General features: G+C 40.2%; 1 protein-coding gene across 2 annotated transcripts in view; it reads right to left on the bottom strand.

The window, feature by feature from the left end:
- Positions 1–26,654, bottom strand: part of PRKAG2 (protein kinase AMP-activated non-catalytic subunit gamma 2) — a 221,055-nt gene that overhangs the window by 77,563 nt on the left and 116,838 nt on the right. For both annotated transcript variants that reach the window (XM_081343218.1, XM_081343219.1), the window contains exon 4: positions 12,382–12,599. In XM_081343218.1, coding sequence (XP_081199344.1) covers positions 12,382–12,599 — 218 coding nt within the window. The remainder of the gene's footprint in view (positions 1–12,381; positions 12,600–26,654) is intronic.

The raw sequence follows: 26,654 nt of genomic DNA, 5'->3' as shown, positions 1-26,654 counted from the left end.
TTACTGAGAACCAGAGATTCAACATAATCTCAAAACAGAGACAGGAACACTCAATTTATATTTATTTATTTATTTTTATTTTTATTCCATTTATATCCCGCCCTTCTCCGAAGACTCAGGGCGGCTTACAAGCTTAGCAGTAGCCTTCATTCTATGTATATGCCTGCTTATTAGGGCTTTCACACACACACCCCAAGCGGCATTATTACAAAGTCAGCTTAATTGCCCCCAACAATCTGGGTCATATAATTGTAAAAGCAATGGTCTAAACTGTTGGTATCGTCTTATTCAATGTTTTGGCTTTTCAAGGTTTGGAAAAGTTACTGTCCCCAACACACAATCTTCATTTCAAGACCTGCATATACTTAGGACAGGAGATACACAAGCAAATGTTTTGACTAAATCCATTGGTTATATATTAATCACTAGGTGGCTAGGTAGAGGCCCAAGAACCTTGTCACAGCTAGAGAGCCTGAATAGCATACAATTATTCAAGCGTTTTGAAAGAAGTCATGGCTGCTGTTTATGCAGAAAACAAAAACGCTTACTAAAAATTCTTTGAACTTAGCCCCAAACAGAGAAGGCAGTCGTTTCCAATGTGCTGCTTAAAATATGTCTTTGCTATGTTGATATCTGTGCAGCCTGCACAAAACAACCTCATGCCTCACCATGACAAGAATGCACAAATGATGTAGTCTGCATCATTGTTGCAACAACGTCTGTGGGGCATCATTTGAACTTTGAATGGGCAGTGCTTTCTCTTATAGATAATCCTTGACTTAACAACCATCGATTTAACAGCCATTAATTTAGCAACCATTCAACGTTATAATGGCACTGAAAAAAATGACTTACAACCGTTGAAGCATCCCCATGGTCACATGATCAAAATTTGGGTGTTTGGCAACCAGCATGTATTTATGGTGGTTGCAGCATGCTGTGGTCATAACGGTTGCCATTTGCAACCTTCCCATCCAGCTACTGGCAAGGGAATCCTACTTACTGATTGGCTTTGCTTAACAACTGTGGCAATAAAGATCATAAAATAGGATTCATCCCACTTAACAACTGCCTTGCTTAGCAATGGAGATTCTGGTTCCTATTGTCATACTTTGAGGACTACCTGTACCTCTATTTTTAAAAAAAGAAGAAAAAATAAAAATCCATTTTTATAAGCTTGGCAGGTTACAGGCTGAAGGAATTCCCATTTAAATGTAAATCACCCACACCAATCTTAATTCCCAAACAGTCACAAAAGGTACTTTTCCCACCATTTGTGAATGTATCATATGCCACAATTATAGTTTTGCAAAGGTTACGTTTCCACTGCAATTCTTCTCTCATGATTTAAATTGTGATATTTCAAATTCCAACAGAATAAAGCTTCAAATTATTATGAAACTATTTCACCCTTCTAGCTAAATTGAAAAATTACTGGTTCTTGAATTCAAGCTTTTTGTCTTCTTTTAAACTGTCAGTTTTTCAGAGTTTCTGATTTTTCTGTACTCTAATAATATTATCTATTAAGACCTCCTTTTATTTCTGAATAGGTTAACCCTAAGCCTGACCAACAAATCCCTATTTATAAATATCTACATGTAAAAATTGTGAAATTTAGAAGTTGCTTTCAAAATGGAATAGTATAGCAATCTGCAACAGGATGGATGATTACTTATTTCCCCCAATCATTCTTGTGGATCTGAATTCTGTCTCTATATTTACATTAGCAAATATACCTACAGCAATGGAAACTATAATTCTAACATTTGAAAATATCATCCAAAATTCAAGTAAAGCAGAAATCTTGGCTAAATTGCTGAATATTAACTGCAATCATACCTACTGCAAACAAAAAAAAGAAGGAGCTAGTGTTCTTTTGAGAATTCCTGATCATCCCCAACTATTAACCACATGGAACCTTGTTTAGCTCTTCTGAGTTCATCCAAAGTCAGGATCATGGTTAAATCTAACATCTGCACTGGCTGAATCAAACTGTTAACACATTACCAGTATTCTCAAATACACCCTAAATTTACTCAGCTATATTTCTGGGGGGGAAATGCTTTTGTTTTGGAATTTATCAGCAAGAAGAAACAGAGATTGGGTTCACAAGTTGTGCTAATCCATAGTTTAACCATAATTTCTTGAATAAAGTGGCTGGAATCACATTACATAGGCTATAAGCCATGGTTTCAAGTCATAATGGCTCAATTCATTTTATATATTTATGAACAAATAGTTCTTGACTTATGACCACAGTTGAGCCCTATATTTCCATTGCTAACCGAGGCAGTTGTTAAGTGATTTTTGCCCCATTTTATAACCTTTCTTGCCTCATGTGTTAAGTTAGTAACATGAGTGTTAAATGAATCTGTCATTCCCCACTGACTTTGCTTGTCAGAAGGCCGCAAAAGGGATAGCATGACCCTGGGATACTACAACCGTCATAAATACATGCCAGTTGCCAAGTGCCTGAGTTTCGATCATGTGACCATGGGGATGCTACAACTGGTTGTAAATGTGAAAAACTGTCATAAATCACTTTTTCACTGCTGTTGTTACTTCAAATGGACACTATATATTGTAAGTCAAGGACTACCTACATTTATTTTTATCTATATCCTGCCTTTACTTTTAAAAAAATAAATCAAAGCAGTGAAGATAGCTTTTTCCCAATCCTTTGAGGTGGATTGGGCTGAGAGAGAATGACTGGTCCAAAGTCCCCCAGCCAGCTTTCTAGTCCAAGGTGGGACTAGAACTCACAATCTCCTGGTTTCTAGCCTGGTGCCTTAACCACTACTAGATCCACCTGGACCATATAATCATATAATCTATAAGGGATTATTTATAATTGATAAATAGGTTCTTAGAGACTAGACCTGAAATGGCATCTGTTTACATTTTTTCCACCTTCACAGTCTCCAATGATTTAGCCTTTCAAACTGCTTCTAAGGAAGGGGCCTTTGTTTATCTGGAGAAATTTCTCTTCTGGTTCCCTTCTACATTCAGTATCTTTTCACCCACATTTTTTATTTTCCAGACAAATCACATGCATTAAGAATGCAGGCAATTAAGATCTATGCTTTACTTTGTGCCTACTAGCGGAAAGCAGAATTCAGTCGGTCATTGACACAGCATCTCCCATTGAGAAATAAATCAGCCACCTTGACTGTTTTTTGGCCCCAGGGAACACTGCAGATCCAACTGATGTGAGAGATCTGGCCAAGGGAACAGGGAAGCAGATATAAAATGAATGGCATCTTAAGAGCGTAAAGCAATGAAGTTAATGACTAGGATTTTCCCACCACAAAAATGAAACTCTTCTACAACACAACTATAAAAGCAACCAGAACTGAAGTGGAAAGTCAGTTGCTTATTCACCAGTTACATTACAAGACACTGAAAGATTGTTCTAACATAATCTCTGAGCAGATAATTCCATATTCAGCATAATTGCAGAAAATCCCTGTTCAAGAAAACCAATCACACTTCTGAAAAGGGTGTAGAGAATGTTAAGAATTTGAAATGTTTTGTCCTTAAAATACCTCATTTCAAGGTCAAAACAATTATTTTGAGTTGGTGAGGATCTATTTTGACTGTTCCAGAAAGTTGGAACAGCCTGCTTTCAAGATAATTGATTCTAACTCAACACTGGGTGTAATCAATTCACAACCTGTGGACTTCAACTTCCAAAACTCCCAAAGCAACTGGCTCAGGAATTCTGGGAGTTGAAGTCCACAGATCATAATTGCCGTAGTTGCCACCTCTGCTCTATGTGAATTAAGAAAACATTAATAGAGAGTGATTGGAGTAAGAGTACACAATAAGTATTTCTGAAATTATAAAGCTGTGGTGGTGAACCTATGGCATGCGTGCCACAGGTGGCACACAAAGCCCTCTTTGTGGGCACGCACACCATTGCCCCAGTCCTAGGCCTTCAGCTGGGTTTTAAAAAACCTTTTCACTTTAGGCCTCTGCCGCCGTGTACAAAAAAAAAAGGTTCAATCAATCAATTTCAACTTCTCCCAGGAAAAAAAAAAGTTGGAATTGACTGATTGAACTTTTTAGTCCCACCCAGTCTGCTGTTACCACCACAGCCACACCCACCCAATGGGCCACGCCCACCCAATGGGCCACGCCCACCCAGCACCCGACGATACATAAGTGGATTTTGGGTTGCAGTTTGGGCACATGGTCTCTAAAAGGTTCACCATCACTGTTATAAAGCAACTTTTCCTTCTCCTGGCGGACATCATAGTAAGATTTAATAATGATATGAACCTTTCACTCCCTTATGTGTCTTTTACGGATTCTATTTTGGCTATTTTACGACCCACATTTCCAAATGTCGCTTAGGGAACTCCCAGTAAGTTAGAATAAAATAGTAAAAACAACTAAAACCGATTTGAGGGATTTTAAAAGAGCAACATATTTTAAGGATGTCAGAAACAGCTGTAAAACAATAGTCTTACTATACAATTAAAAGTTCTTTAAAGGCAAGGGACCATTGTATTAATTTATAGGTTAAGGTAAACCACTTTGAATCAGTTTGATTTTATGACTTTTTTTGCCATGGTTTTTAAGCGAATCACTATAGTTTTTAAGTAAATCCCATGTCTTTAAGCAAATTTGCTTTTCAAAAGTTGGCTGGGAAGCTTTGCAAAGGGTGATCACATGACCCCTGGGATGCTGCAACTGACATAAATACATGCCAAGAGGGGTGCTTTAATTATTGTTAAGTGTGAGGCCTGGTCAAAAGTCACTTTTTTCAGTGCTGTTTTAACTCTGAACAGATACTAAATAAATGAAGGACTACCCTGTTCCTGATGAAAAGATTGCAAGGCACTTTTACTGCAAAACAATGAAGACCACGGTGCTTATACGATTTTGCTAGTTTGAAATGAAAGTAGGACAGTGACAAATTGGCATTAGTAACTATTTTGAGTTCAGAATAATACTCAAGCAAAAAATACATTTCCAAATCTTAACTGAGGCATCCTCCCTGTTTACGATGAACGAACTTCCTGAAAGTACTTGATTTTCTAACAGATAAATCTGGCTTGTTACACCTTCTTCTTTTCCTCTTCTCCTTTCCTGCAAATCCCATTGTTCCTTTCTGTTCTCCAGGCAGCCTAGTTAATAAGATCTGGGACATGGTGGTTAAGAAAAGCCACCATCAAAATCAATGAGTCTCCATCCTCCTGGAGTAGGACAACCTCTGTGAAAGTATGTGAATGTGAGCATGTGCACACAGAAACATATCTCAGTGCATATACTGATGAAATGAGGTATATACATGCTGTACATACATATATACTTATTATATACATAGCCTGTAAGATCAGGTAGAAAAGAACAGCATTTAGTCAATGGTTAGCAAATAAGCCAACAAATTTTATTTAGTGATTCAGGCACCAGGCTAGAAACCATGAGACTGTGAGTTCTAGTTCGGACTTAGCTATAAAAGCTCCCATTAATCTAATTAATTACAATTAACTAACTTACTAAAATCTATAACCTATATGCTACATGCTTCAAGGGATTCTGGGTGTCTTACAATGTGGGTTTTTATTATTATTTTATTGAATGATTGGATAAGTAATCGAAATTCTTTTCTTTTCTCCTCTCTAGTTTGCTGGCTTTCAGCTTACTATATTTCTAGGACCTTGCCATGATGGCTTTATAAATTATATTTTGGCTGCAATGATCCTCTTTTGCAACCTTCTGACAAGCAAAAGACAATGAGGAAGCCGGATCCACTGAACAACAGTGTTACTCACTTAACAACTGCAATAGAAGAAGCAACCTGGAATTAAGGAGAAGCTTCCTAACGGTGAGGACAATTAACCAGTGGAACAGCTTTGCCTCCAGATGTTGTAGGTGCTTCATCACTGGAGGATTTTAAGAGGAGACTGCACAGTCACTTGTCTGAAATGGTATAGGCTCTCCTGCTTGAGGTTGGACTAGAAGACCTCCAAGGTCCCTTCCAGCTCTATTCTATTCTATATTATATTTTCTATACCATTCTGTATTCTATTCTATTCTACATTCTATTTTATATTCTGTTCTGTATTTTATTCTATATTCTATTCTATTCTATATTCTCTACTCATAATTCACTTAACAAGGGTGGGAAGAAAGGTCATAAAATGGGGCAAAACACCACTTCACAAATGTTTTACTTTCCAGTTTTGGTCACCACGATGTAAAAAAGATGTTGAGACTCTAGAAAAAGTACAGAGAAGAGCAACAAAGATGATTAGAGGACTGGAGACTAAAACATATAGGGAACGGTTGCTGGAATTGGGTATGTGTAGTTTAATGAAGAGAAGGGTGAGGGGTGACATGATAGCAGTGTTCCAATATCTCAGGGGTTGCCACAAAGAAGAGGGAGTCAAGCTAGTCTCCAAAGCACCTGAAAGCAGGACAAGAAGCAACAGATGGAAACTAATCAAGGAGAGAAGCAACCTAGAACTAAGGAGAAATTCCTGACAGTTAGAACAATTAGCCAGGGGAACAACCTGCCTCCAGAAGTGGTGAATGCTCCAACACTGGAAGTTTTTAAGAAGAGACTGGACAGCCCTTTGTCCGAAATGGTATAGGGTTTCCTACCTGAGCAGGGGGTTGGACTAGATGACCTCCAAGGTCCCTTCCAACTTTATTTATTATCATTATCATCATCATCATCATCATGGGGGATGGGTTTGGGTTTTATTGTCGTTTTAATGGATTTTAATCTACTGTTGTAACTTGGTCATCTTGTTTAATTCTTTTTTAATTTTTTTTATTCTTGTACTTTTATATGTTTGCCCTGTTCACCGCCCTGAGTCCTTCGGGAGAAGGGCGGTATACAAATAAAATTATTATTATTATTATTATTATTATTATTATTATTATTATTATTATTATTATTATTATTATTATTATTATTATTATTATTATTATTATTATTATTTATTATTATTAATTATTTTAGGGCTCACTATAATGGGTGAGTACCATTTATGGTTTGCTCAATAAACTACTGAGAAGATGGTTTACAAGCACATTGATTTGTGCTTTAGATTGTAAGCCGCCCTGAGTCTTCGGAGAAGGGCGGGATATAAATGGGATTTTTTTTAAAAAAAAACTGTTTTTCTACTTTGGTGACTTTAAGATCTGTGGACTTCAACTTTCAGAATTCCCCAGCCAGCATAATGGTTGGGAAATCCTGGGAATTGGTCCATACACATTGGAGAATTCTGGGAGTTGAAGTTCACACATCTTAATGTTGCCAAGGTTGAAAAACACGATAGCAGAGTCATGAAATTCCAGCGCACAGTTATTAATAAATCTCCCCTTTTTAATATAATTTTCACCAGAGCATAAAATATACCATGGCTGAATCACAAAAAATATCTGCATAAATCATCAGTGGCTGGATGAATACTATAAACCTCAAAAATCAACCCTCCAGCCTCTTTTCTTTAAAATACAATTTTTGCTTCTCTCAGGAGTAGAGGCAACTATTTTATTGGGCAGCAGATTTAGGGGGAAACTAGTATTATGCCATCACATAAAAAAGCATCAAAAATTAGGAAGTAAGAGATAATCCCTTTCATATTTAACCTTCACCGTGTTTTCTCACCCTTACTCTACAGCACAAGTGAGAGAGCTCTACAAGGTGCAAAGGCAAAGAAATGTGTTTATTTTGTGGGAAGGAAGGAAAGGAACACAACTCAGTGAAAGACCAACTGCACTCTTCTTCCTTTGCTATTTTCAGAAATTCAGAGGAAGTGATGGGACTATTCATAAGGTAGGCTAGTTGAACAGTCAGACTGAGCAATTTACCACCTCTTGGCTAAAGGGCAGGTTAAAAAAACAACAGCCATTTGCTTGGAGAATTTCTCAGAGCTTTCTGTGCCCAGAAATGACCCTGCAGGGTGCTTGCAGCTGTAGACGCTGTTTGCAATCCTGAAGGCCAGTGAAAAGACTCCACCCACCCACCCTCCCTCAGATTTGGGAGGGAACTTCACTGTTTTCATAACAGCCACTTCGAACTTTTGGAACTAAGAAAGTCTTTGCACCTTGGGAACAAATAATATTTACATATACCTATTTTTGTAGAAGAATCAACCATCCTGGGGGAAAAAAGAGAGAGGGCCATTTGGACTATAAACCCCCCCTTATTTGTTTTCTTTCAACCTTATTACGGCATGGAAGAATTTGGTCAATCTAGTGGTCTACAGGCATCTTAATGGTGATCTGGATTTCTGCAGCCCCAATAAGGCCAGGATTTACCTACCCCCAGGAAAAGCTTGCAATCTCATTGCTAAATTCTTTTAAAGCAACCTCTGTATTCTCAGTTAAATAAGAATCATTAACGCTCTAATCCAGGCTATGTGGACATTGCAGTGAACGTACAAAACTTAATTCTAAGAAAGGTTTAAAATTCCAGGTTTTTATTTCACACAGGGCATGGGTGAAACACCATAACAACATTCATACAAGGAACTGGCCCACTGAGACACCGAGATTTCAACCTAATATGTTAAGAAACCCTGTTGGTGCAGTTAGTTTATATACAGAGACTCCTGCAAATTTAGCAGATTGTTACACAAACCATGGTTAATTTAACTGAGGTAGAAAAGATGTTGCACAAAGGTGGAATATCTTAGCTCAAGAATTACTACAAGGAGACCAGGAAAGTTGAAACAATCTGGCAGTTTGTAATTTTAATGGGATTATCTACGAGAGCTACATGAACATTAGATATAGTAGTACTCAACTTACGACCAATCCCCCCAAAAGGAAAGTCTTGACTAGGACTGGAAGTTATGATGGTTAGGGTCCCTCCACAGTCACATGACCAAATTTTGGGTGCTCAGCAACACAGACACATTTATAGTTGTTTGCAAAATACCACAGTCACATGACCATGTTTTACGATGGTTTTGCCAAAAAAAAAGAACTTCATTTTTGGCAAAACCATTCTCATAGCAAATCATTTGATTAACCACCACAGTGTTTGCTTAACAACCACCACAAAAAAATTCACATGACCAACCCATTTTACTACCATGACGTACAGCTACAAGGGACAGAGTCTATTGTAGTTGTATGCCGAGGACTACTTGCAATGCTTATGTGTACACACTATGCTAACCTAGGTTTAAGGACATGAGTAACTAACAAACCACAAGTAATAGCAATGGTCCCATTCACATAGTTCATAAACCCAAAGAAAACAATCGTGTTTTAGCCTGATCTATTCTAAAAAACCTAGTCATTGATGAATGAAGAAGCTTAATTCAATAATGTTGAAGTCCTTGTGTTTTGGGGGATATGCATAAATCAAAGATATAGTTTTTACCTGAATGTCTAATGACACACCCCTGGTTGATTTTTTCTTTTTCAACCATGACCATAATGCACCCATTTTGAGTGTTCTCCAAAGGGAGAGGGGAAAGGGAAATTGAGTCCATTTTATAGTTGCTAAAAATCCTATTTCCTTGGTGGACTTAAAGGTGAAGAGTCAAATTTAGCAGCACCCTTAGTCCACAGGAGAGAAAAGCTTTTCTCTTTGAAGGAATTAAGTTAAAGCAGTGTTTTCTCAACCATGGCAGCTTTAAGATCTGTGGACTTCAACTTCCAGAACTGAAGTCTACACATCTCAAAGCTGCCAGTGTTGAGAAAACATTGAACAAACACTGCAAAATATTTTGCAATGCGTTAGAGTCAGACAGGGTCTCTTGTTAACAGACACACAAGCAATCTTAGGCAATTGAGAAAATACAAGTTACAGAATCAGAGTAAAATGTGATAGAGTTTACAGGACAGGAGCTGAGCTTCCCATAGCAAAACTACGCTTTTGTTAACGTTTGCTATCTTCAGATGGATTCTCTAGAAATAACTTGGCTTTTCGAGTAACAAATGGAATGCTAAATCTTCTCTCATTACTAAGAAGTTACACTTTCATAAGATTGTTCATATTTACAATTGCTGCCTATTTGATATCGATCAATTCTTACCTTAGGGCAGGGGAAGGCAACCTCAGCTCTTTTATGACTCATGTGACTTCAACTCCCAGAATTCCTGAGCCAGCCAAGCTGGCTCAGGAATTCTGGGAGTTGAAGACCCATGAGTCATAAAAGAGCCGAGATTGCCTACCCCTGTTTTAGGGCCTTGAACTTTATTCAGCTTCAAGTAAATTTTAGCAAATGAAAACTCCCCCACAACTCATCTATGTTGGAAGTTAAAATTTTTATTTAGGCTACTGTTAAAATCATAAAAGCAGAAATACTTTAGAAAAAAGGATTGGAATTCTACAGGTAAGAAATCGCTTCTTATAAATCACAGGCTCTACACAAAAGGGTTTCGTGCAATGCACTTTAAAAAATGAGCAGGCCTTCCATTGCACCATCATAGCTACCATATTGACTTTTTAAAATCATATTCTGTGGAAACTGCTACCTTCTGCCTACCTGTTTTCCTTTCTCATAGGTTACACTTGAACAGAACAATAAAATGTCATTTCATCATACTAGCATTCGAGAAAAGAACAGTACTAATAAAGGAGAATATCTATAGCTCAGGTTGAAATGAGGGATCTTTGGTGCTTTCTGAGCTGGGTGGTTTTCTTGCAGATGTTTCATTACCCAACTAGGTAACCTCATCAGTGCACTTTGATGAAACACAGCACTGTATTGGAATCAGTGTACTAGAATTACAGGTAGTCCTCAACTTACAAGCACTTGTTTAGTGACTGTTCGAAGTTACAAGAGCATTGAAAAAAGTGATATGATCGTTGCAGAATCTCCATGGTCACATGATCAAAATTTGGGCACTTGGCAACTGCCCTGTATTTATGATGGATGCACTGTCCTGGGGTCATGTGTTCACCATTTGGTAAACTTTCTAGTTGGCTTCCAACAACTGGGGGAATGGGGGAAAACAGATTTGCTTAATGGCCATATGATTCACCTAACAATCGAAGTGATTCTCTTAACTATGGAAAAAAGGTCATAAAATGAGGCACAATTCAATTAACAAATACCTCGCTTAGCAACAGAATTTTGGTCTCAATTGAAAGCTGAAGACTACTTGTAGCTGAAATGTAAATATGGGTATATTCCTTTTTCAACCCACTTAGCTAATATGCCTAAATTCCAAATATCCGTGAGCTGTGGTTCTTAGGTGCCATCATTTTACATACAGATAGTCTTCGACTTACAACAGTTCATTTAATGACTGTTCCAAGTTACCATGGCACTGAAAAATTGACTTATGATAGTTTTTCTCACTTATGACCATTGCAGCATCTCCATGGTAATGTGATCAAAATTCAGACCCTTGGCAATTGACTCCTGGCGATTGCAGTGTCCTGGAGTCATGTGATCATCATTTGTGAACTTTTCACAGGCAAAGTCAATGGGAAAACCAGATTTGCTTATCTGTGTTATTAACAACTGCAACGGTTCACTTAACAACTGTGGCAAGAAAGAATGTAAAATGGGGCAAAATTCACTTAACAACTGTCTCTCTTAATGTTGGGCTTAACTATGGTTGTAAGTCAAGGATTATCTATACATTCATTCACACAATCAACATTCGCCAGACCCATTAAATTACAATCTAACCAATCGCAGGTTAGTTTATTGGGTTGTAGAAACCCCAAATCTGTGGTTAATTTGTGACTGCTGGATCACCAAATAAGATCATAATGTTAAGTGATCACACAGAAGTTCAGTTACTCATGGGCAAGCATTTTGTAAAAATAAGCTGTTAAATCTGCAGCAAAACTAGATCTTCCATCTTCTGTAGTGTGAAGCCAGGACAAATAAGGCCATCTACTGTACAATAGAATATTTCTAGCTCAGGGTTGAACTGTGGAGTCCTGAGTGTTTTCTAAGCTTAGTTGTTTGCTTGCAGATATTTCATTACCCATCTAGGGAATATCATCATGGATCAAATCCCACACTAACTAATACCGATGATGTTACTAGTTGGGTAACAAAATGTCTGTAAGCAAATAATTAAAGTCAGAGAATACCAAGGACTTCACAGAAATCCTCTGCATGGTTATTTTTACATTTCAGTGGAGCTTGTTTTCAAGTAGACACACAATGGGTTCCACTCCAAAGAATCTGAAGTCAAAATGGATATTTAGTTCACATCTAACTTCTATGGCAGCCATCAGCAAGCAAAAAATGGATTCTCAGCCTCAGTTTCCCCTCGTTTGTGCAAACTAGGGGCAATAATATTTCTCTCCATAGTAGAAGAATTGAAAGTGTCATCAGCCTACAAAGTGTGATAAATGCTTGGATGCTCACAAGCACTGTACCAGTCCCACACTACAGGCCTTTTGATTTATTTTTTAAAATTTTCAGAGGCTGTACTTACTACTTTTGATGTAACGCAACAGACAGGTGTTGGAGAGGGTGGCTTGGCAGTGCCCTGCCCTGGAGGCAGGCTAAACCTTTGGCCAGTATCTGGAGGAGAAGAGGGGGTGTGAATCCGTGTGTCTAGCCTCTCTGGTTCATGTCTGTAGTATTCAAGTGGAAATGCCGGCTGCTTGACTCCTTGGGTGGGAGTTGATGGTGAAGAGGAAAGCCCAGAAGCTAAAAATGAGATACAACAAAACACAGCAGGTTAGTCCACCTCCAACTTCGAATGGAGCAAATCATCCGAGTTTTTTAAAAAGTTTTAATACCTTGCTCAGCATGTCCAAAAGATGCTTTTCCAAATGTGACCTGGACTTTCTTGGTTTTTTTTCTCTGAAAACATTTCACTTCTCATCCAAGAAACTTATGAAGAACTGAAGAAGCTTCCTGGATGGGAAGCAAAATGTTTTCAAGGAAAAAAACAAAGAAATGCAGTTGCCTTTTTGGAAAAGCATATTTGGGCCAACCATGATATGGATGACAGAGAATCATTAGGCAGCTTCCAACAAGCAAAGTCAGTGGGGGAAGCCAGACTTGCTCAATGATCATATGATTTGCTTAACAACCGTGGCAAAAAAGGTCATAATTGTGGGTGTAACCACTTTGCTTAGCAACATAAATTTTTATTCCAATTGTGATTGTAAGTTGAGGACCACCTGGAATACCTCTATAGAGGCAGATCCAGAATCTGCCTTGGTGTTCCACTCACGTACCGATAACTAAAATCTTCCTTGAAAGTAAATATGCCACTTTCCAATTTTGACTGTCTTAAGCTCTGGTAAGATTTACATTGACTTTTCATTTGTGAACACAAGCAGACCAGATACTGGCAAACTTTTTAAAAATATTCTTTTCAACATTGCCCCCTATCCACCCTCTTGCCAACGCAGTATTTAGCTTCCTTGTTGTATTTATTGTGCCACTGCTATCCAACAAGTCTTCATTTTGAATTGGCCTCTCTGTTTTGGAATTTAGCAAACGTCTTTGCTTTATTGTATTGTCTCCGTAGGAGTAGTATTTGCCGTGTAGTTGTGAGTTATTATGAAGATATCAATGAAAATGATCTTGCCACCTCTTCCTACTTCAAAAGGGAGCCAGTTTGGTGAAGTGATTAAGCTGCTGGCCTAGAAACCAGCAGAATGTGAATTCTAGTCTCCCCCTTACACGTGAAAGCTGACTGGGTGACTTTGAAACAATCACCGGGAGACGGTGAGTTCTGGTCCCATCTTAGGCATGAAAACCAGCTGAATGACTTTGAGCCAATCATTAGGAGATGGTGAATTCTAAACCTTCCTTACACATAAAAACCAGCTGACAGTGGGTACTACTTCTGCCTTAGGCCTGAATGCAGGCTAGGGAACTTTGGGTCAATCCTTCTCATCTCAACTACCTTACAGGGTTGTGAGGAAAACAGGAAGAGTTGTTTACACAAACCAATGAAAAGGCAGGATAAAAGTTAAATGAAAAGCAATTCAGCAGCAGTAATTCTCCATTCTCCGTTCCTGCCACCCTTGTAGGAAAAGAAGCTTTGCAAATAGAAAATATCAGTCTGTCTTCCCATCTGCTAACTGGAATAAGTAACTTTGGATCAGTAATCCAAAAAGGAATTTTGTTTAAAGAGTTAAAACAAAGCTTTAAAAATGTAGCAACAGCAGTTTGGGCCAAAATCATGAAAATGCTCACCAGATTGTTGAGGAGGTCACCTCTTATTTTAGATGTTGCCATGGAAAAGAGGCTGCTTCTACAAAGTTTTTTTTAAAGCCCCAAATATGTAATGGGGTTTACTTAAGTATATTTAAGAAGTGGAAGGCTTTCAGACTACATAAAGATGGGTGTAGTATTGTTGCTCTGTGTGGAAATAGATCACAGGATCTTTACTGTCTGAGACCTGAGTTATATCCCAGATTTGTGCTGTCTTTTAAAGGTGGATCTACTGTGATCCTGCCTTTAAAGGAGTGAAGTCTTGCCAGGAATGCAAGGGAGTAAAAACAGAAGAATTGGGGAAAAAAGCATGGAAGAGGGGGGGAAACAAAGGCAAAACATATAGACAAGAATGGAGTTGGGTTGAAATCTCATGCGAAACAGGAGCTGAAAAGCTAGAAAGAAAAACTTATGTTGTGTGAATAGAAAATGGCCCCTCGATGCACCACCGAAGGACATGGCAAGCCAAGAAGAATGGCCAACATTTTCTAGTTGGTTGGTTGTTTTTACTTGTTTTGTAGAATATAGGTAGTCCTTGATACAGCGTCTGTTTGAAATTACAACAGCACTGAAAAAACACCACGACTGGTCTTTGCAGTTATTTTTATTTTTTTTAATCCCATTTATATCCCGCCCTTCTCCGAAGACTCAGGGCGGCTTACAAGCTTAGCAGTAGCCTTCATTCTATGTATATGCCTGCTTGTTAGGGCTTTCACACACACCCCAAGCGGCATTATTACAAAGTCAGCTTATTGCCCCCAACAATCTGGGTCCTCATTTTACCTACCTGGGAAGGATGGAAGGCTGAGTCAACCTTGAGCCTGGTGGGATGCGAACCTGCACTAATTGCAGGCAGCTGGTGTTACTTAAGGAGGCATTAGCCCACTGCTCCACCAAGGCTCTTTTATGACTATAATGTGATTGCATGACCCCTAGGATACTGCAAGGGTCTGCAAATATACATGCCAGTTACCAAGTGCCCAAATTTTGATCAGATTCTGGTCCCACTTGTGATCATAATTCGAGGATTACTTTTAGTGATGACAGAAAGAATATGACCCAATCACAATCATGTTTGTGTTTTAAAAGGACTGGGCCCAAGAGTGGTGCTTCAGCTTGCCACTGGCTCAAAAGGACAGGAGAAGAGTTAATCATAAATCAATTCCCCTGTCCAGGTATGGCTGAATTATGGTGCATTCTTCAGAAAAAGGATTTGGAACAGAGGCTTTGAAGTGCACAAAAGTGCAAGCACACTGCCCTTTTTACAGCAGCTGCATCTTTTTCAAACTTCTGCAAAATCTGGGAAGTCTGTGTCAGATTCCAGAAGTCAAGAGAGACAGAGTTACTTTTGAGCACTTTCCTTTATTGGTCCTCAGCCATAGACAGAAATCTTGCCAAACCATTTGCATCATTAAAGGTATACTTTGAGAATTGCTAGGAGGACCCATTTTAACTTTTTCTCCCAATCAAAACTTTGCTGTCTCTTGGTCCTCTGGAATGCAGCCCCTCCCTTCTGGAAATCCACATTTCACCACAGGGGGACATGGTTGCTTTAATAAGATCAGGCATGTCAAACTGCCGGCCCACGGGCCGGATGCATCACAACGAAACCGCGCCCTCCCCATTGCCGGCAATGGGGAAAAAGTCGCGATACGTTGCACGACATCACGTGACATTGCGAGTTTGATATGCCTGACATAGATTCCTGAGGGGAAAAAACTTAAGAAGTGTTGTGTGGATATTCCCACACATTGAAAAGCATATCTCCAGAACCTTATTTGAAGCGTCCAACTTCAGTACTTATTCTCAAATAACATTGTTGGCTATTAATGCTTGCTTCCAAAGAGATTTAATACATTTTTTTTCTCCATATATATTTTTAAACATAACCTTTTGTTGAACACATCAGCCTTTTCAAAGTGGTTGAGTTTGGCGCAGAAGCTACTGATGATTAAAATGACCACTAGAAGGAGAAATTGCTACATCAGCTCTTTGCTACAACTGGTGGAGTAAAATTGCAACCAGCATTAATGGAGTAACACATCAGTGGAATGGATGTCCGATAACAGGCTGTGCCAAAATAAAAATAACCAGACACGCAGGAGCCTAGCCGCACCATCTGCAATATACTGTAATCAACATACCAATAAATAAATATAAGACAGTAAGAGGGATTCAATAAGCGATCATCATACAAATTGCTTTTTGGAGCATTTGAAAGCTATATCTATCTTTATCTTTATTTCCAGCTGACACAGTAGACAGTGTTGAGAAGAAGCAGACTACGAAAATGGGAACTTTCAGATGAAATAGCTAAGGGGTAAGCAAACTGGGTATACAGAAAGATGCTGAATGCATTTTCCAGAATTTCTGCACACCTCTAGGCTGGACGTGTCTGCCCCCTTGCCACAGGCACACACACACACACACACACACACACACACACACACACACACACACAAACAGAGAGCATTAAGACATGACTTTCTTGATGCTGGCTCAGTGAATTGCACGAACTTACCATGTGATTTACAAACCATGATTGTAGCATAAAACTCTGTTTTTCAAGCTCCACCATTTTAATAAAGAGTTGAAATTGTCACATCTTAAAGTAGCAGAGCTGAGAAACACTGGCATAGGGTGTTGTGCACACTATGTCTAAAGGAATGTCGGGTCTTTTGGACCTCTTTATTCTTTGGCAGTCAAACATGGACCGAAACATTTAAGAGGTACAGTTCAGATATTCTGACCCAGAACAGGCAGCCCACCCTTGACTGTGGGGCAGTCCCAGGAAAGGAGTAAATAGGCATTAAAAACAGAACCACAGGAAGGATGAATTGCAAGATAAAACGAGAATCGAGAAATAGGCTAGGAATTGCAACAAAGGTAGGTGTCAATTAACCAATATTGAAGGTGATTCCTTTTAACCATTTGAAGATCAGTAAGGAAGGAACTTGATAAGCTTGCCTGCCTCCCATGGCAAAGAGGCTAGGTGCCACAGCTACTTTTACTGATCTACTCTGCAACACTTTGGTAAGGCTATTGATACAGATGGTCATAGTAGTAGCCTGCCTACTACGGTCGTAAGTTGTAACACTTATTAAAATGGATCAGTCATTAACCAATTCATTTTTATGACCTTTCTGGCAGCGATTGTTAAGAAAACACCTCAGTTATAAAGCTATGGACACAATTCTGCTGAAGACTGGAAATAAATGCCATTTTTTTGGCAAAACCATTATAAAACATAGTCATGTGACCACAGGAAATTGCAAATGACCATAAATGTAGCTAATTGCTGAATGTCTGAACTCAGGAATTCTGAAAATTGAACTCTATAGGTCATAAAGTTGCCATTGTTACCCACCCCTGACATAGGCTATTGTCCAGGAAATGTGTGTACAGGTAGTCCTCAACTTACAACAGAAAGAGCCTTGGTGGAGCAGTGGGCTAATGCCTCCTTAAGTAACACCAGCTGCCTGCAATTAGTGCAGGTTCGAGTCCCACCAGGCTCAAGGTTGACTCAGCCTTCCATCCTTCCGAGGTAGGTAAAATGAGGACCCAGATTGTTGGGGGCAATTAAGCTGACTTTGTAATAATGCCGCTGGGGGGGGGGCAAAAGCCCTAATAAGCAGGCATATACATAGAATGAAGGCTACTGCTAAGCTTGTAAGCCGCCCTGAGTCTTCGGAGAAGGGCGGGATATAAATGGAATTAAAATAAAAAAATAAATTAAAATGAGGACCCAGATTGTTGGGGGCAATAAGCTGACTTTGTAATAATGCCGCTTGGGGGGGGGGGGCGAAAGCCCAATAAGCAGGCATATGCATAGAATGAAGGCTATTGCTAAGCACATTGATTTGTGCTTAGATTGTAAGCCGCCCTGAGTCTTCGGAGAAGGGCGGGATATAAATGGGATTAAAAAAAAGTTCGCTTTTTGATCATTCAGTTTCAACAGCACTGAAAAAAGTGACTTATGGCCGTTTTTCACACTGACGATCTTTGCAACATCCCCATGGTCACGTGATTTATATTTGGATGCTTGGCAACTGACTCACATTTATGATGGTTGCAGTATCCCAGGGTCACGTGATCACCTTTTGTGACCTGACAAGCAAAGTCAAAGGGGAAACCAGATTCACTTAACAACTGTGCTACTAATTTATCAACTCCAGTGATTCACTTAACAAATGTGGCAAGAAAGGTCATAAAATGGGGCAAAACTCATTTTTCTCACTTAGCAACATAAATTTTGAGGTCAGTTGTGGTCGTAAGTTGAGGACTACCTGTAATTATTCCTCTATTGCATGGGGTATTTTTCTCCAGTCCTTAAAAGGGCCATTCTTCTCTGTCTTATCATTAGCTTATTAAAAGGAGGGAATATGGCCCTTAAGCTCACACATCCCTGGACTCTGTTGACATCAGGACAAATATTGAGACAGCCCAACCACTCAGCCTGCCCCTTGACACAGGAGCCTCTGACTTTCTAAGTAGCTTTGTGTTAGATAACTCTTTATGGCAATAAACTTTGCCCAACTTTCCTAAGCTTTATCTGCTGAACAGAAAAATGGGGTTCTTATAGCCATCTCTTCCCATTTGAGGACATCAGAAGAACTGTGTTGGTAAAAGATTTATCTAGTCCAGGGGTCACCAAACTAGGCAACTTTAAGACTTGCGGACTTCAACTCCCAAAATTTCCAAGCCATTATGGTGGACTGAGCAATTAATCAATCAGAATAGAATTGGAAGGGACCTTGGAGATGTTCTAGTCCAGGGATAGGCAACCTTGGCTCTTTTATGACTGGTGGACTTCAACTCCCAGAATTCCTGAGTCAGCTATGCTGAGGGGAAAGGGAGAGGTTACCATGCTGAGCCATGCTGACTCAGGAATTCTGGGAGTTGAAGTCCACAAGTCATAAAAGAGCCAAGGTTGCCTACCCCTGTTCTAGTCCAATCCACCGCTCAAGCAGGAGATCCCCATACCATTTCAGATAGGCAGCTGTCCAGTCTTCTTAAAAATCTCCGGTGATGGAGTACCCACAGCTTCTGAAGGCAAGCTGTTCCACTAGTTAATTATCCTCACTGTTACGAAGTTTCTCCTTGATCCAGGTTGCTCCTCTCCTTGATTAGTTTCCATCCATTGTTTCTTGTCCTGCCTTCAGGTGCTTTAGAGAATAGGTTGAACTCCCTCTTCTTTGTGGCAGCTACTCAAATGCTGGAATACTACCATCATGTTCTGGGAGTTGAAGTCCACAAGTCTTAAAGTCTGGCTCTTTCTGGGTTATTTCTTCAACTTCTCAGACTAACATACAGGTAGGTAGTCTTTGACTTATACCCACAGTTGGGACCAGAATTTCCCTTGGTAAGTAAGGTGGTTGTTAAGTGAGTCCCACCTGATTTTACGGCCTATTGTTGGAAGCTGGCTAGGAAGGTGGCAAATGGTGATCACATGACCCAGAGACCCTACAATCATTGTAAATATATGTTGATTGCCAACTGCCCCAATTTTGATCACATGACCAATGATTATAAGTATGGTATTGGTTGTAAGTCACTTTTTTCAGTACCATTGTAAACTGGAGAAGTTTATTTATTTTTTATTTTTATTTTATTTTAATTCCATTTATATCCCGCCCTTCTCCGAAGACTCAGGGCGGCTTACAAGCTTAGCAGTAGCCTTCATTCTATGTATATGCCTGCTTATTAGGGCTTTCACACACACACCCCAAGCGGCATTATTACAAAGTCAGCTTAATTGCCCCCAACAATCTGGGTCCTCATTTTACCTACCTCGGAAGGATGGAAGGCTGAGTCAACCTTGAGCCTGGTGGGATGCGAACCTGCACTAATTGCAGGAAGCTGGTGTTACTTAAGGAGGCATTAGCCCACTGCTCCACCAAGTTGCTAAACGAATGGCTGTAAGTCGAGGGTTACCATTGTAGCTCTAGGATTCTCTGAAGTCTTCCTACTGAAAGTAGGGCTCTGTAGGTTTCCCCAGAGAAGTCTAATGTTTTGGGTACCAACCAACAGTATCCAACAAACTTCCAAATCAAGATGGCTATTTTCCATTTCTTTTTGATAGCAGCTGCTGTATCTTGTTTGGGATCCTGGAGGTATTAAAGAGCTATCAAGGCTGATAGCTGTAGCCTGATCCTCAATAATCTCATCTACCTCACTCTTAATATCTCAGTTACCAACCTCTCATGATCTCTTAACAAACTTCAGAATTTAGCTCTTTTATCAATCTCAAGTGGTAATAAACGAGTGCAAATTCCTTATCATGAAAGGTAGGGGAAAATATTGCTTTCCCTTCAGAAGGTTTCAAGATGCAGCTGGTCCAAATGAGAATGGCAGCCTTATGCTTCAAATTCTGCTTCCTTTGTTTGTGTGTCATGACACCCCCACACCTGTACAAAAGAGCAGAACTTGTGTTGCCATGGCAGAACTCTGCCTTCATCTTTTGGCAAATGCAGGTCATTTTATAGACCTCTGTCTAGAGGCTTCTGCAAGGGGGTATCCAAGACATGGGGGCGTAGGATGAAGGCACAGATTTTGTGGTGATATGTCTACCTGTGTCACATTTCAGTTTCCCCAGATCTTCCCCAGATCACCAGCTCCCTCAATTATTATTATTATTATTATTATTATTATTATTATTATTATTATTATTATTATTATTATTATTATTATTATTAATTATTATTATTATTTCCATCTCTTGTGACCACCTTCTACTTTTCCTTCCAGCCACATTTTGTGTACATGTAAACATATGTTTAAATTTTAGTTCTAAAAACAAACAGCACCTAGATTTGGCAATGCCACTATACGTAGCATGCTTCATGTATTTATTTATTTTAATATTTTTTTAAATTTTATTTCCAAAAGAAAAAAAGAGAACCAGAACAAAACTAAATTAAACTAAAAAAGTGCATAAAACAGAAGAACACATATTGTCCCTCCTTGTTGAATACAATATTCCAACAATAATAGTTCCACGCCCCCTTGCAAAAGAGGTCTGCAATTTATGAACTTCTTCCATAGCTCTATTTACCCATCCAAATTAAACTATCGTTTGTCAGGCTTCATTTATGACCAATGGCATGGAGTCTCCAGAGTAGCACAAACTGACCCACAAAGCCTTGGTGGAGCAGTGGGCTAATGCCTCCTTAAGTAACACCAGCTGCCTGCAATTAGTGCAGGTTCGAGTCCCACCAGGCTCAAGGTTGACTCAGCCTTCCATCCTTCCGAGGTAGGTAAAATGAGGACCCAGATTGTTGGGGGCAATTAAGCTGACTTTGTAATAATGCCGCTTGGGGTGTGTGTGTGAAAGCCCTAATAAGCAGGCATATACATAGAATGAAGGCTACTGCTAAGCTTGTAAGCCGCCCTGAGTCTTCGGAGAAGGGCGGGATATAAATGGAATTTTTAAAAAAAAGTATCTTTGGAAGAGAAACTGAAGGCAATGAACATCATCCACACTGATCTCCACTCCTTCTCCTTGGGAATGGCTCACCCATCGCTGGCCTAAGAATGGGAACTGGAATACGAATATGCTACAACTGATGGCTCAGTTTCGATATCAACTAGATACGGATGATGCCTTTACTAAGCAGAAGCTACATCAATCTAAAACCCACACCTCTACTTACCTGTGCCTTCTGCCTCTTTTCTCAGAGAGCAGCTGAAAAAGGCCACCACATGAGCTCTGGGTTAAAATAAGCTGCTTTAAGGGGTTGCAGTCAACCATGGTGGTTGCAACCCCACATCCTGAGCAGCATTTTTTGTGGGGGGGAGGGGGTGGAATCCAAAGTATTACACAACATCTTGATTTTTTTTTTCCAAACAGCTAGCTTGCTAAGAAGCAGAACTGATTTGCTTAAGGTGGAAAGTTCCACAGTGCAAGCTCACACCTGCAGCTGAAATTGTACAGCCTAAAGACACCTACTGTATATCAGGGCTTTTCAACCAGTGGTACGGGTACCACCTGTGGTACATTGGCACCTGGCAGGTGGTACACGACCATCCTAGAAAAGTGGTAGCGGGGGAGGGGAATGAGCTGAACCGGTGGCAGCACCGCACAAGCCTGAGCGAGAGACGGCTGGAGCTGCAGGGCTGCCAGGGCTCAGCGGAAGCGCCAGGATCAGCGCCAGGCTCCAGATGGAGCTCAGCGCTGATCCTGCCACTTCTGAGCCCAAAAGAAGCGCCAATCAGCTGGAATGTTGCAGCATCTCCAGGGTCTTGTGATTTACATTCAGATGCTTGGCACCTGATTCATATTTATGACGGTCACAGTGTCCCAGGGTCATGTGAAATGACCAAAACCTGCTGCAACCACCCAGCAGAGGGGGGGGGAATAAAAACCAAACACCCCACCCCATCCTAGCTGCCAATCCTCAACAGAAATGCTCACAACAATGAAAACCTCGGACAGGAGGAAGAGCGCCGCCGGGTGGGCAGGCAGGTGTCTTGCTCGGCTGTGGCTTGGGGGGCACATTTTCCAGTGCCATTGTCACTTTTAACAGTCACTAAGTGAACTATGGTAAATCAAGGACTACCTGTACTTCATCACTTTTTTCTTTGCTTTCTTTTTGGTCATCGTTTTTGACACCTTGCTAGGCAACTGGTGGTACCTGGATATTGCCATATCCTAAAAGTGGTACAATAGGTGAAAAGGTTGAAAAGCCCTGACGTATATCACCTTGATGAGCACTGGCCAACATTAAAATAGTTTTTGGGGAATTGTTTATCTTGATAGTCTAATATTATTAATACAACTGTGGGTAAAGTAGAGGAAGACTCCAAATGTTTCTTCTGAAATCTCAGAGCTGCAGACAAAGCAAAACAATTGAATATTTGTGAACTGTGAATTGGGTATGTCTAGTTTAATGAAAAGAAGGCATTGGGGAGACTGGATAGCTATGTTCCAATATCTCAGGGGCTGCCACAAAGAAGAGGGAGTCAATCTATTCTCCAAAGCCTCTGAGTCAGGACAAGAAACAACAGATGGAAATTAATCAAGGAGAGAAATTGTTGCTTGAGCAGGGGATTGGACTAGAACAGAGGACCCTAATCTTTTTGGCACCAGGGACTGGATCATTGGAAAGATGTTTTTCCGTGGACCTTAGGGGGCATGGCTTGTGTGCTGCCTGCATCCCACGGATGGGGCTTTGCTTGTTTGTGCAGACCAGTTGCTGGCATGCTGCAGTCCGGTACTGGTCCACAGACTGGGGGTTGGGGACCCCTGGACTAGAAGACCTCCAAGGTCAGTTTCAATTCTTATTATTCTGCTAATTCTGAATTTCCAGCACAATGAATCTTCAACAGCTTCCAAATTTTCCAAAGTCCCAGTTCTGAAAGGATGCACCAGAAATGTCTTAAGATAATTAAGTCATGGGAGTCTACTACTTCCTCCAACATTGCATAACCTAAGATTTCACAGTGGCGTTCGCAACGATTTCTTAATAAGTTGGCTGACTTTGCTCAAAACACTAAACTACAGTGTTGAGTTGAGCTCCTGGCCATCAAGAGAGGTAATAACAGGAGGAGGAATGCTTAAGAGTTCATTTTCAAAGGCCACAGATTGCACTACAGACTGTAACGTATATTGAAACTGAAGGTATGCAGTATCAAAAAATTTGCACTGTGCTCAAGATTATGAGAGAAAAAGAATGTTTTAATACCACTGCAAAAGTAACTTATTTAGAAAAACAGGTGTGAGGTGATCAGCCTGCAAAGTAAAATGCTAAAGGAAGGACTTCTACTGCACAGGATTCAATTTGCAGTAAGCAGACGGTGGTTGGTGCTGAACAGGTATGAGAATAAGTCAACTTCTGGTCATCTTTGAAAAGGCCAAACTACAAATGAGGAAGAAGGAGCCTAGGTGGGAAAATGGAAAAGGATGCTGACGAAGGGAAGGGGAGGGGAGAGGGAGAGGACCAGGTGAGTGTAGAATAGTACTTCCCAATCTCAGCAACTTTAAGATGTATGGACTTCAACTCCCAGAATCCTCCAGATATCTTCAAAGTTGCCAAGGCCGAGAAACAATTTAATCTATTATAATATGCCCCAAAATTATTTTCTAAAGCAATACCATGTTTCTGGGAATTCTTCCTTGAAATGGCCTGAACCACCACTTGTATTATCAAATAGGGAGAAATTAGAGCAGAGGTTCCCATCCATGCACAAATCCCATCCAAGGCATCATGCGAAACCATGCCCCCCTCCATGGAACTGGTACTTGAATTAGAGGGCGCTGGATTGAAACAGCCTAGCCTGGTTTTGCAAGGTATACAGATGTTCCTCAGCTTACGACCACAACTGAGCTCAAAGGTTTTGTTGCAAAGCAAGACATTTGTTAAATGAGTTTTGCCCCATTCTAGGACCTTTTTTGCCACAGTTAAGTGAATCATTGCAGTGTTAGTAACACCGTTGTAAAATGAATCTGGCTTTCCTGTTGAATTTACTAGTCAAAAGGTCACAAAAGGTGATCACTTGACCCTGGGACACCGCAACTATCATGAATATGAGTCAGTTGCCAAGTATCTGAATTTTGATCATGTGACCATGGGGATGCTACAACTGTCATAAGTGTGAAAAACAGTCTTAAGTCACTTTCTTCAGTGGCATTGTAACTATGAACAGTCCCTAAATGAACTGTTGTAAGTCAAGGACTACTTGTATTAGGGTTGATTTGTTTGCTTGGGTCAGACCTGAATTCGCAACCCCCACTTTTTCCTTTCTGGTGGGCATAAAAGAAACAGCTGCAAAGAGAAGATCCTGCCCGTTAACAAATACTGACCCTTCCCCAGATGCATGAAAACAGCTGGAAGAAATGTTGGCTCATTTCACAAGGAGGGGAAGAATGAGCACGGGGAAGGGTTACTGATTAAAACAGGCAGGGGAACAAAGGCCAAGCAGGGGTTGGATTCCTGGGGACAAAGCAAACAAGGTTGTTTTGCTTAACTCTGCAGAGTAGTTTTCAAAAGTAGCCACACACTGGGCATTATGTTGCATGCAGGCATAACAAGGACCAGATGTTCGTACTGCTGCTGAATCATGTAAAATTCAGTAATGCAGGGCCCAAAAAGCCAAGACGGTGACCATAACCATGCCTGCCATCTAGATTTTTTTGGGGGGGACCCTGCTGGTAGGTACAGCATTGTTCCTCATTTTGCATTGTACTGGGACACACTTAGCCAAATTCCTTTCCACATGCAACACTGCTGTGAATATTTTTTTTAAATTCCATTTATATCCCGCCCTTCTCCGAAGACTCAGGGTGGCTTACAAGCTTAGCAGTAGCCTTCATTCTATGTATATGCCTGCTTATTAGGGCTTTCACACACACCCCCAAGCGGCATTATTACAAAGTCAGCTTAATTGCCCCCAACAATCTGGGTCCTCATTTTACCTACCTCGGAAGGATGGAAGGCTGAGTCAACCTTGAGCCTGGTGGGATGCGAACCTGCACTAATTGCAGGCAGCTGGTGTTACTTAAGGAGGCATTAGCCCACTGCTCCACCAAGGCTCTGAAGGCGAGATCCAGTTAGGAGGCAAAATTGGCTCTATTCTGCCAAAGGGAAGAAAGTGGGAAAACACCTGAACATTCAAAGTCTGTTTCACTCGTTACAATGGGAGTCCTATCCTGTACTAAGCTACGACGGTCTGTGCGTCCTTGGTGCTTGCTCTCTGAGCTTGATGGCTTTCTAAGAGACTTTCATTACCCAGGTAGGCAACGTCATCAGTGCTAGAAGGGAGTGGGCTTTGCTCTCTGTTTATATAAAGTGGCTTGCCCTGTCGTTGTCGGTGGGAGGGTTGTTTTCTTCTTTTGATTAACACCAGACCAACAATCAAGCAATAAACAATATCCCAGTCATGGAACTACAACTCAGACAAACAATCAAATAGTAAACAACAGCCTGATCAAGGTACTACCAAGAAGAAAACAACCGAAAATTCTTAATTATTTATTGTTAAGTGATTCACTTAACAACTTTAGCAAGAAAGGTCATAAAACGGACCTAACAACTTTCTTATTTAGCAACAGAACTTTTGAGCTCAATTATGGTCGTAAGTTGAGGACTATAATTTAAAAACAAACAGGAAAACAAAAAAATAAACAAACTGGAAGGGCAGGCTCCAGGGGCCACCAAGTCTTTTTCTCCAATCAATTTTCTATGTTTCTAAGGATTGATAACAACATAATGGCACATTACCAATCCCTACCCCAAATAGTTGAAGATGTGGAGGTCTCAAATGGTAAGAATTGTGTAGCGGCTGGGGAAAAAAAAAGACTAAAATAACATCTGTATAACCCCCATATAAATAAAGGGAAGCTAGTACAGAGGAAGGGAAACACACATACACGACCTTTTATATGTATTTGTGTGTATGAATTTATTCTCCCTTACACAAAAGGGCCCAAAGCATGCAAAACGGCTCATTTATTGCAGTTTTATTTTTGACCCACACACGTCGACGCCACACACAGCCACTGCAATTATAGAATCACAACTGGATGACGCCACC

This window comes from Vipera berus (genome assembly GCF_964194415.1).
Source record: "Vipera berus genome assembly, chromosome: Z".
Classification (NCBI taxonomy): Eukaryota; Metazoa; Chordata; class Lepidosauria; order Squamata; family Viperidae; genus Vipera; species Vipera berus.
The sequence above is the reverse complement of the archived record's forward strand: the minus strand, read 5'-3'. Positions and strand labels throughout refer to the sequence as shown.